Source organism: Miniopterus schreibersii (assembly GCF_964146895.1).
Source record: "Miniopterus schreibersii genome assembly, chromosome: 3".
Classification (NCBI taxonomy): Eukaryota; Metazoa; Chordata; class Mammalia; order Chiroptera; family Miniopteridae; genus Miniopterus; species Miniopterus schreibersii.
Window position 1 is genome coordinate 27,304,606 of NC_138103.1, and position 12,483 is coordinate 27,317,088.

The window sequence follows — 12,483 nt, forward strand, 5'->3', positions numbered from 1 at the left end:
GTCCCCTGCTGATTGACATTTGGCTTGTTTCCTGCATCAGATATAATGAATAAAGCTGCTGTGAACATTCAGGTATGAGTCTTTATATTGGCATATTTTATTTATCTTAGGTAAATACCTGTAAGTGGAATGCCTGCATCGTAGTGAGAGGATTTTCACCTCTAAAATTTTTTTGTGGTAAAATACACATAAAAATTTATTTTAACAATTTTTAAATAAAAAGTTGAGAATTTTTACATTTTTGTTCATGAGGAGGGATATTGGTCTGTGCTTTAGTTTTCTTGCAATGTCTGTGTCTGATCTGGATATCACAGCAATGCTGGCATCATAGAGTTAGAAAGTATTTCCTTAAACTTTTGGGAAGATTTCTTTTTACCTTAAATGTTTGGTAAAAATTACCAGGGAAGTCATCTGGGCCTGTAATTTTCTATGTGGAAAGATTTTTAACTAAATTTCAATTTCTTTGATATAGGGCTACTTATCTATTTTTCGAGTGAGCTTTGATAATTTGTGTCTTTCACATAATTTTTTCATTCCACTTACATTGGCAAATTAATGCCAAAAACTCACTCATAACTTTTCCTTCTTGTGTATTTTGCTTGTTTTCTAGTTGCTTCAGGCAAGAGGGTAACTCTAATCCTTGTTACTTCATCTTGGCCAAAAGCATAATTCAGGACCTGTACTGTCCCCGAGGTGGAGTTACTGGACAACTTTGAGCAGAGTCCGGAAATGAGTTACTAGGTACAGAATTCTGGATGGCGCGTTAATAATAACCTGGAGAGGGTTAAGGGCAGAATCAGGGAGACAAACTAGTCATTACAAGAGACTGTGTTGGCCTGGACCAGTGTGGGGGTCAGAAAGAGGAAGGTAGCATCTTAGTCGAGTCTGAGCTGGCTGGGTCGTCTGAAGGCCTGATGTGCCCTATGGGCGAAGCAAAGGGTGCTGCTGAGGTTTGTGTCCCGAGTTTCCCTAGGAAAGGGGAGACTGCAGGAGGAACTGAGGGGGGGGAGGCTTGCTCTCCTTGAGATGCCTGGTCATCCTCCGAGTGAAGATTTCAAAGTAGGCAGCTGGTTGCATGGATTAGTTGAGGGGAAGGGGGTGCTGGAGATACATACTGAGAGTCGTAACCATTCAATGGGAGGTAGAGCCCGAGGCTGGGTGAGGTCATCAGAGGAGTGAGAGCCGGTGGGAAAGAGGCCCAAGACTATTAATATGGAATATTATCTTAAATTTGAGCAATGGGTAAATGGTTTATTATCCTATTCTCCTTTTTGGCATATTTAAAACAAGTATGTAACTATAACTTAATCGGGTTAAATAACAGTACTGTAATATTTGACTGTTTGCTAAAGTGCCAGCGTCACCTGATGGACAGCTCATGACTGACGGGCTATGTCACTGACCCCGCGGAAAGGTCAGGACGCGCTGCTACAGTTTGTAACAAACAACTGGGTGCCATTAAGGCAGCTTCAGAGGTCAACGGAGTTGTGACCTCACCCCTCTAAGGCTACACATTGCATTCACGCTACATAAAGTACATTAAATTACAGCACCAAAGTACGTCCACCTTTGGGGGCGGTGCCTAGGGATGAGACTCGGCACCTGCCAGCCTCTCGGGCAAAGGCTGGGGATGGCCGAGCACGTCCGGCCTTCAGCTCAATAGAGCTGAGCCTCCAGACAAACTCAAAGCGCAGCTGAACTGGAATCGGCAGCACCGGAAACGGCAGCTCCCACTTGGGGCGCTGCGGACACACGAGTTGAGGCTGCCTTCCAGGAAGCCAAAAAAAAAGGGGGGGAAAGAGAAAAAGAAGGGATAGTAGGGAGCAGGCCCTCGACCGCCGCCCACACGCCGCGCCCCGGTCTCTTCGCCGTCCCAGCTGCCGCCCTCGGCCTTTGGCCGCTCCCCGGTGGCCTAGCCCTCGGACCCCACGGTCCGCCGGCCGCTGCCCGCTAGCGGGGACCTCAGGTGCGTACCCCGCCCCCGCCGCCATTAAGAGCGGGTACTTTTCTTGGAACTTTCTCCTCCTGCGGGACTGCGGGCTTAGGGAAGCCGCCCGCCCAGCTGCATGGACAGAAGCGCCCCCTTCCCCGCCGGCCCAGCGGGCCCCGAACCCCGTTGCTGGCGGGCTGGGCCCGATGAGTGGGGGTGGGGCGAGGAAGCCCTGCCGTGGGGCAACGGTCGCACGCACGGAACGCGCACCCTTCTTCCTTCTGATTGGTTGGGCTGAGCGGTGGGGGCGGGTGCTGCAGGTCAGGGGCTCTCTGGAGCCGGGTACGCGTGAGGCCACGCCCCATACGACGTACGCGGGGCTCTCGCGCTCGTGCAGACACGTCTGATTGGTTAGGTTAGGGGGCTGGGCTTCCTCGGTTGCCTGGTAACTGCGTGGGGTTCCACGTCTATGGCGCCCGACTCCGCCCCTCACCTTGCGCGAAACCGAGTGGCCCGCGGCGTGGGCCTTGTCGGGGGCGTGGTCAGTCCCGCAGCCTCCAGCTGCCTCTCGGCGGAACGTACACCCGGAGGCCCTAAGAAGAGCCTCTGGCCCGGGCTGCAGCCCCTCACCTACGGCTTAGAGATAAAGCGGGAAAAGGACCAGCAAGGCTGTATTTTCCGCCCTTCAAACCCACGCTTTGCTGTTGAATAGCTTTATTGAGATACACCATAAAATTCACCCCTTTAAAGTGCGTAATCATTGGTTTTTAGTTTATTCATAAAGTTTTGCAGCCATCACCACTAATTCCAGGACACGTTCATCAACCAAAAAGAAGCCCCGATCCCCGTGTTCCACCGCAGCCCCGGCCGCCGCTCTGCGCCGCCTGTGGCTCCGCCTGTGCTGGGCGTCACCTGCCGGTGGCCTAGGGCGTCGCTCGGGTCTGGTGTCTGTCCTTCTTATGGCTGAATACCTACCGCGCGGGGATACCGCGTTTTCACTCTCTGTCAGTGTGTGGCAGTTTGAGTTGTTTCCACTTCTTGGCCATGGTGAATAATGCCGGGAGCGTTCGCGCCCACGTGGTTGGGGTGCATGTTTTCCACTCCGGGGTATGTACCAAGGAATGGAATTTCTGGGCCAAGCTTTGCGTTTTAAGGGGAACATTGTTCATAGTGTAGTTTCATGCTGGTCATCTGAAGTAAACAGACGTCTAGACATAAGCTTGGATGTTGCTCAGAGCTGCAACTGAAGAAGGAAGCAGACTTTTCTCTCCCCTTTCCTTCCGCGTGGAGAGGAAGGCGTGGTCAGCGTGGCCGGCCACCTCGGCTGGACACCGGGTCCTTAGAGGACGCAGGGCTTGGCGCGGGCTGCGGGAGGTGACAACCCGTGGTGGCCTTTTGGAGCGGGACAGGGCCCTTGCCGCCTGCCTGTTGCTCGGCGCCTGGGGCTTGCTGCCCAGAGCTCCCGGGCTTTGCCCCCGCCTCGTTCTCAGGCTGCAGAATTCGCTCCGGTGCCTTCGCTGCCTCATCTCCCCCGGTTGTCGATTCTGTGTTCCCACCTGCCCTGCGCCGTTTCAGGGGCGTCGGGCTTTTCATTCTGACTTTATTATCTGCTCTTCTGCCGCGTCTGTGCAGGTCTGCCTCCCTTGAGAGCGCAGGAGGTGAATTTTGGTCACCTCTGTTTCTCACCTGCCCTTCCCACCAACGTGTGTGTTTTCACATAACATGTGCTCAATACGTTCTTGGTTGTCGGTGTGTGTTTTTAAATTTTTATGAATTTATTTGGCTAAGCTGAAGTTCTTGACTATTTGTTAATCATTTAAGTTTTATTGAAAATACATGTTATTTCTGTTTCTCTTCCATATTCCTAATCATTCCAGAATAGGATACTTTATTGTCTTGAAATATGTTGTTACTCTTTAAAAAATTTTTCCAGTTATGTTGAGATAAAATTGATATATAACATTGTATTTGTTTTAGGTGTATACGGTAGTGATTTGATATATGTATATATTGTGAAATGATTTCCACAATAAGTTTAGTCAACATCCATCACTTCACATAGTTACAATTTTTTGTTCTTGTGATGAGAACTTTTAAGATCTACTCTCTTAGCAACTTTCCAATATACCTTACAGTATTGTTAACTATAGTCACCATGCTGTACATTATATCCCCAGGACTTACTTATTTTAAACTGGAAGTTTGTACCTTTTGACCATCCCAGTACATTTCTGTTGAATGCTGAATAGTTGTTGTTTCCTTTTACAGTATGCCTGAGCTGAGTTATGGAGAAGGTGGCACCTCAGAAACTTGTTAATTAAAATCAAGGACTCAGAGACCTGAAAAATTAACCTTTGGAAAGGAAAATTAGAAACACTCTAAAAAATAAACCAGGCCCCCATTTCAAGATTTCACAGGTTTGATAAACAGAATGGATGACATTCTAAGTGATGAAAACTGTTACGTGATAGAAACGAATTCTAGATCAGGGACCTGCAAACTTTTTCCGTAAAGGGCCATATAATAAATATTTTCGGCTTTGGTGACACTTGGTCTCTGTCACATAAATGCAACCCTGCCTTTGCTGTTGTAGGAAAGCAGCCATAGACAAGATGTAAACAAATGAGGGTGGCTGTGTTCCAGTGAAGCTTTATTCACAAAAATAGGTGGCAGTCTGGATTTGACCCACAGACTGCAGATTGTTGACCCCTGTTCTAGATGTTTGCTTTTTATTAGTAAAATATTATGTTGAAAAGGCAAAAGAGTCCTCAAGGATTACTGAGAAAACTATATGAGATTTGAGAATCTTATTAGTTTACATGTCCAGTTTTTAAAGAGCCAAAAATTAAGTATTATATAAAATCTGTGATCTAAATAAATGCTGCTGATGCTATAGATTTGAATAGAAGTTAATTACCATTAGACTTTGGGAGATTTTACTCTGTGGTACAAGCTCTCATTGTCAAGGATTTTTAGCTTTATTAGAATACAATGATTTTTTTTTCTCAGGGAAATGTTCTTAGGGTGGGAAACCCCATGTTAGCTTATAACCATGTTTCGTTATTTTTTATGTTGTATTAATACATGGTGTGTTCTAAATCATAAAATATAAAAGAAAAGGTTTCTCTCTTCATTTATTATGTAAAGGATGCAAACAAAGCAATAATTATGAAACATTCATTTTTTTATTATTGCTGGTAGCCTAGTTGATACCAACTGATAATATCATCTTGAACTCCACCTAGTTTCATTCAGCCTATTTTAGTCTCTTAAACCCAGAGTTTTGACATCACAATCCTCTTAGGGATTACTGTGGTATAATTAATAGAAACAATATCTTTACCACTGGCACTAAGAGATGTTGATCAATCAATTTACTTTTGTGTTTTAGGGGAAGGCTTTGTTGAAATCTTCTCTGGAGAACTGTGTAAAATAATACACAATGGAGTCACACCTTGGTTGATCTGCAAAAATGAAATAAAAAGAGCTATTTAAATATTGCATGCACTTTCTGCCATTTCAATATAGGAGCATCTGACTTAGCAGTGAGCATGAGACGCCAACCTGGAATATGCCAGTCCCTTAAATGGTCTCAGTTCTGGGGCTTCTCAGCATGAGCATCTCACAACACCATGTGTGAATCTAGTATTTAAGATGCATATATTTTATACATCATGGCCCCTAAATGACTTCATTGAATGATTAATGGAAGAAACAACAATCTATGTCAATACTGCTGGGAAAACTGGCTTGTGGGACTTAGTGAGAGGTCACAATTAGAGGTGTGGTTACAATCCAGCATTCATGCCATCAACACAAGAGTCTTCATAATGTGACATCCAGTGTCCAGTAACTGCTTGTTGACTAGCCAAGTATGTGATAAGATATTAAGCTGAAAAGTATTCAAGTTATGGCTGGGAGACATGAACTCTAAAGATGTATCAATCAATGGCAAAATTCTAAGAGAAAAGGAGAACACCCCCCACCACCACCACCACCAAAGGGGAGTGGCCTGCTGATAGACAATTCAGAGCCAGCAAGGGTGGCTGGCAGATTTCAGAACTACTTATCTGAAAAAAATGTGCAATGTTGGCAAAGTTGCATCTGCTGATAAAAAGCTAGGAAAGCCTCTCCCTAAACAATTAAAGAAATCATAGAAGAAAAATGTTACTATTCCCTTTGATAATTTGGACCACACTTGATTTTGCCTTTGGACTACCCCATTGTAAATAGAACTCTGCTGTATGAAACCTTGTCTTTTTTTTGTCTTTTTTTTTTAACAGTGTTTGAAGTATTTTATTCTGAAAGATAATAGTCAAGACTATCAGTTTCTTAGTTATAATTTTATTTATTTTTTAAATTGATTTCAGAGAGAGGAAAGGAGAGAGCCAGAGAGAGGGAAGGGAAGGGGTGGGGGAGGAAGAGAGAGAGAGAGATGTGAGAGAGGAACATTGATCAGTTGCCTCCCATACGCACTCCAACGGGGGATTGAACCTGCAACCTGGGTATGTGTCCTGACTGGGAATCAGACTGCCACCTTTCAGTGCACAGGCCAATGCTCCAACCAACTGAGCCACACTGACCAAGGCAGTTATAATTTTAAATAGCAACAACATATTAAAGAACTTTGGTTGCAGGTTTATCTTTAGAACTGTGCACATTTACCTACATTAATCCTTTTTTAAAACAAATATTTGCCTTATTTTAGATAAAAATTGAACACATGTTCAACATGTTTAAAGTTTATTTTTAAATCTTTGTGAGATGTCTATAACTTCCATGGAAAAATAATTTTAATATTCCAACCAAGTAATGCAGCTGATTTTTAAGAACACAGACAAGAAATTGTAATGAAAACTCTAGTTTTGCCAATGGACGTATTTTGCATAAAATAAGAATCATTTCAAGTTGTGCCTTTCATGTGAAATCATTTAATCTGAATTCTTGATGTAACATTCTAGATACTGATTTTCCCAAAAGGAATTGTATTGACCATATAATTTTTAAAAACAAATGAACATATAAGTGACATAGAGTTAGGTCAGTTTTAAAAAATAATTTTTAAAAATTTGAAACAATCTTGAACTTACAAAAAATTGCAAGTATGATGCAGAGAACTTTTAATTTTTTCTGAACTACTTGAGAGAAATTATCAACCCCCAAATACTTCACAGTGTGTGTTTCCTATAAACAAGAATATTCTCCTACATAACAGCAATATTATAATCAAAATCAAATTAACCTTAATACATTACAACCCTAAAACCTCATTAAATTTACTAATTGTCCCAGGAAGGTTCTTTATAGCAAAAGGGAAAACATTTGCAAATCAAATATAAAGGTCTTGTATCCAAAATATATAAAGAATTCTATAAATTCAATAATAAAGATAAGCAAGCAATCCAATTTTTAAGTGGACAAAAGATTTGAACAGGCATCTCACCAAAGATGATACATGGATGGCAGATAAGCCCATGAGAAGATGCCCAGCATCAGTCATTATGAAAATGCAGATTTAAACCACAAAGGGATAGCACTACCTACCTATTAGAATGGCTGACAGTACTGTGTTGACAAAGATGCGGAGCAGCTGGAGTTCTCATGTATTAGTGATAGGAACACTAAATGGTACAGTCACTTTGAAAAAGTTTGGTACATTCTTATAAAGCTAAAAAAGTACTTAAGCTAACCCAGCAATCTCACTTTTAGGTATTTACACAAGAGAAATGAAAACTTAGGTTGACACAAAAGACTGTGCATGAGTGGTCGCAGTGGCTTTTTTCATAATCATAAAAAAACCTGCAGCTCTGGCTGGTATTCTCAGTGGTTAGAGCGTCAGCCCATGGACCTAAGAGTTTCAGGTTCGATTCTCAGCCCCAGTTGGGGCATGTGTGGGAGGCAATCAGTTGATGTGTCTCTCTCACATAGATTTTTTTTTCTCTCTCTCCCTTTTTCTCTCTCTCCCTCCCTTCCACTCTCTCTAAAAATCAATGGAAAAAATATCCATGGGTGAGAATTAACAACAACAAAAATGTCAAAAAAACCTGCATATAACCCAGAAGTTCTTTAACAGGCAAAGGGATAAACTGTGTTACATCCCTACAATGGCATGCTCAGTGAAAAAAAGAATAAACTACTGATATAGCGAAAAGCACAGAGTGGGATTCCATTTATATGACATTTTGGAAAAGACAAAACTACAGGGACAGAAACAGATCAGTTATGGCCAGAGGCTGGGGTGTAGGATATGAACTGACTAAAAGGGGCATGGAGGAGTTTGAGGAGTGATGGAACTGTCTGTCCTATACCTTGATTTTAGTGGTGGCTACAGACTTTATATTTGTTAAAACCTATAAAACTGTACATTCAAAAGTGAAGTTACTATGTGTAAATTATACCTGAATTTTAAAAAAATGGATGACATGAACAGGCCTTTCACCTTAAAGAAATGAAATGTAATTCTAATGAGGGTCTAGTTTACATCAGTAGAAAGAGTTTTTATAATAAAACCTTGTTCCTTAAAAGGAAAGAATAAGTGGGGGTGGGGTGGGGCAGCTAGAGGGGGTTAATGGGGTGAAAGGGGGCATCTATAATACTTTCAACAATAAAAATAAATTTACAAAAAAGAATAAATGGTCATTTTGACCATTTTTCTTCTTGCTAAATAATATATGCAGTCTTAAACAATATTTGAGCTCAGAGATGAGTGTCTCACTTTGATTGCTGTTTGGTCGACATCTTCGAGAAACTCTGAATTTGGAGGCTGTTTTAAGGACACACAATGTCATATCCTCATGATGTTTTTTTTCATTTCACAAACCACCCACATGAGAACATTTTATAATGCATCCTCCAGGCACTTGAAAGTGAATGGAGTGTGCTCTTACTAACCTTACCTGCAAGGCAGGGCGAACTAGGACTCTCCTGGCCTGGGACGTGTGGTCACTCTAATCATGGGGACCTGCCCCTGGAGGCCCTTTATCTAGGCCCTGAGCGGTCTTCGGTTTGCTTGTCTGCTCCTCCGCTGTTTTCCCAGCCCCTGCTCCACCATGAAGCAGCTGCACAGCCTTGAACAGGCTTCCTCCCATTCTGAGTGCTTGCGTGGGAATAATTTTTCCCTTAGAGAATGTGTGAATATTTTTTTTAAATATGTTTTTATTAATTTCAGAGAGAGGAAGGGAGAGGGAGAGAGAGAAACATCAATGATGAAGGAGAATCATGGATCGGCCGCCTCCTGCACACCCCCTACTGGGGATCAAGCCCACAACCAGGGCATGTGTCCTGACTGCAAATCGAACTGTGACCTCCAAGTTCATGGGTCAACTCTCGACCACTGAGTCACACCAGCTGGGCAAATGTATGAGTATTAAATTGGGTTATCAGAAAAGCGCTGGCATCTAGTATATGTTCTCTAAGTATTAATTTCCTTTTTCTCCATCCAACCTCTCTTTGATTTCATTTGATTTTTAAAAACAGCTTTATTTAAATAAAATTCACATACCACACAGTTCACCCACTTAAAGTACACAATTCAGTGGTTTTTTAGTATATTCAGAGTTGAGTAGTGATCACCAAAGTCAATTTTGGAACATTGTCATCACCCCAGAAAGAAACCCTGCATCCTGTAGCTACCCCTCCCCTCAGCCCTAAACCACCACTGATTTTTATCTCTGAGATTTCCCTATTCTGGACATCTCATATGAATGGACTCATAAAATACGTGGTTCCCTTGATTTTAAATTAAGAGGCTCAAAGTGGTCAGAGGTGAAGGTGGTTGATTTAGAGTTTTCTTCATAGAAAAGGAGCCTGGGTGCAGCCCACTGGGGTCACGGAGCTGGTTAATGGTCTGGGAAACCCAAAACCTGGCTCTCTTGGCTGCTGGTACTGTGGGGACCAGAGCCTCATGCTTCACACTCCGTAAGCTTGTATCACCAGCCTGGCCTGCTCTATTTACCTTTTGCTTACAAATATAATTAAGCCAACTATGGCAGGGGCATGACAAGTATTTATTTTGCATGCTTTCCTTAAAAAAACTTTCTATGGTGTTGGAGAAACTTTTTCAAAGAAATGTTTAGTGCTAGCTTGGTGAAATTTAGGGTGAGCTTTTATGCAGAAGTCCTAGCAGGAAAGGGAAGGGGCTTTTCTCTTTCCGTCTTTAGTATATAAATCTCCTTTTTCTGTGTATACAAAACGGAATGTAGTATCAGGCACTGCCATGCTGAAATCTGACAAAACATCACTGGCTCAGTAAGGTTCATTTCCTTCCCCTCCTCATCTAGGAAGTGGTTACCATGCTTCTTTCTCTAGCATAACTCCTGCATTTACTTTATGAGGAGGTGCTGTCTAGGTTTAGTGGAAAATACACTATATAAAAGGCAGCATTACTATACAGAGACCTTGGATAAGTCACTTAATGTCTTTAAGTGTCAATTTCTTCAACTCTAAAGGAAGGTTTGAACTGGGTCATTGGAGGACCCTCCCAGCCCTAATGCAGGACACTGTATTTCGACCACTCAGTTTCTTCTTATTTCTCTTGCACAGGGATCATGGCCCAAGTAGCAACATCTCCCTTGCCCATGGACAATGAGGCCTCCTCAGACAGCAGGATGGTGGTGACGTTCCTCGTGTCTGCTCTGGAGTCCATGGTGAGACAGTCTACAGTTCTATAAAACGTGCCATGGCTGGATCACTGTAGAAATAACAGAACTGTGAAACACTTCACTGTCGTTTTTAATATTCAGCTTTAGTTTTACATCCTGTCCGTGTAAGCATACCCTTCTTCATAGAGGCTAATGGGCTTGTCAGATTATTTTTAAAAGTTATCTTATTTTTGTTTTTCTTACATTATGGACATAATGATATAAATTTAAGCTTTCCAGTCTGGAGAACCCTGACTACTACAGGCAGCATCTGCCACGTTTCTCCATTTGTCTAGTTGTTCTTTTTCCCTCTCCATGTCCAGCTCTAGGGAGGCAAGTCACCGAGCCCAGCCCACAGATGGTGATTCTCAGGCCTTGTAATGGTAAGGTGGTGTGGCCTCCATCACAGTGCTGGTGGGCTGTGAGCCCCTCTGAATACTATTTGGAATATGTTTCAAGAGCCATAAAGTAATTTATACCCTTTGACTCAGGTGTTCCACGTGTCTGATTCCATCCCATGGAAATAATCAAACATGCACAGAAATATTTATGTTATTGGATGTTTATTATAGCATTATTTGTAACAGGAAAAAAAACTTTTCAATAATGTTATGGTTAAACTGGCATATAGTGATTACATCGGGCCCAACTGGATAATTCAGGACAGAATATTATATATTGATTTTAAAATCATGTCTTTCAGGATTATAAATGCTCAAAAATAATAAGCAAATAAAGCAGAAGGCCAACCTATATGCAGTGATACGATTCTAATTTTGTTTTTAAAAATTGTGTGTGTGCGTGTGTGCGTGCGCATATTTCAAAATGTGGTTAATTCTGGGTAATGGGGTTACAGGGGATTTTTTTTTTCTGTGTTCTTTTCTGTATCTGCTAAAATTTTCATAATCTGTATATTTCATGATAAGAAAAAATGCTTTTTAAAAAGATCTTTTCTACTGATGATGGCCAAAGTTAGGCTAAAAATTTGTAATTTCACCTGATACCAGAGTCGCTATATCAAATTAACTGCTGAATTTTTGGCTTATTTGACACAAACAGAGAGATTGAAGCAAATGGAGCCTGAGCTCTGGGCTCCCCCCCCCCCCCCCTGCACTGGCCCCTTTCGTGGTCTTGGCAGAGTCTTAGCAATATGTGCACATACATCTGTGTAAAATTTGCTAGAATTTTAACCACATCAGTTAAGGTTGCTTTCTCCTTCTGCTCTGACTTTCTCTCTGCCACAGCCCCTGTACTCGCTTCCTGTGGCTGCTGTAACAAATTACACAACTGTTGTGGCTTTAAACACACATTTATTATCTGACAGTTCTGAAGGTCAGAAGGCAGAATATGGTCTTTTCAGGCCTAAAGTCAAGGTGTCAGTAGAGCTGTGTTCCTTCTGGGTCTCCCAGGGAGAATCTGTGCCTGGCCTTATCCAGCTTCTAGAAGCCACCCATATCCCTTGGCTTGTGGTCTCTTCCAGCAGGGGCATCACTCTGCCCCCTGATTCCATTGTCGCATCTCCTTCTGCCTCCCTCTTTTCCTTATTAGGACCCTGTGATTACATTGGGCCACCCTGGATAACCCAAAATTATCTCCCCATCTCCAGATCCTAAATGCAATCACACCTGCAAAATCCCTTTTGCAATGTAAGGTAACCTATTCACAAGCTCTGGGGATTAGGACATGGACATCTTTGCAGGGCCGTGTTCTGCCAACCGTAATCCACTGTGTCAGGTGATATTGGAGCAGACAGGGCATCTTTGGGGTCTCAATAAGGAGAAGTTGGGCTGGGGTACATTTAGTTTTAGTTTAGTGGTATTATATGGCTTGCTGTTATTTTTATGTCTGGGTAAGTTATTGCTAGACATACCAGTGTAGGAATAGTTTTCAGGAATATTTCTACAGTCCACTGGA

General features: G+C 42.4%; 1 protein-coding gene across 3 annotated transcripts in view; it reads left to right on the forward strand.

Annotated features, from left to right (window-relative positions):
• Positions 1-12,483, forward strand: part of LOC308554696 (general transcription factor II-I repeat domain-containing protein 2) — a 50,352-nt gene that overhangs the window by 7,557 nt on the left and 30,312 nt on the right. The window contains exons 1-2 of one of the 3 annotated variants that reach the window (XM_081132084.1): positions 1,748-1,966; positions 10,472-10,575. In XM_081132084.1, coding sequence (XP_080988210.1) covers positions 10,477-10,575 — 99 coding nt within the window. In that variant the 5' untranslated portion in view covers positions 1,748-1,966; positions 10,472-10,476. Of the gene's footprint in view, positions 1-1,747; positions 1,967-10,471; positions 10,576-12,483 lie in introns of those variants that run through there. The other 2 variants (XM_081132086.1, XM_081132085.1) reach the window with 2 other exon arrangements.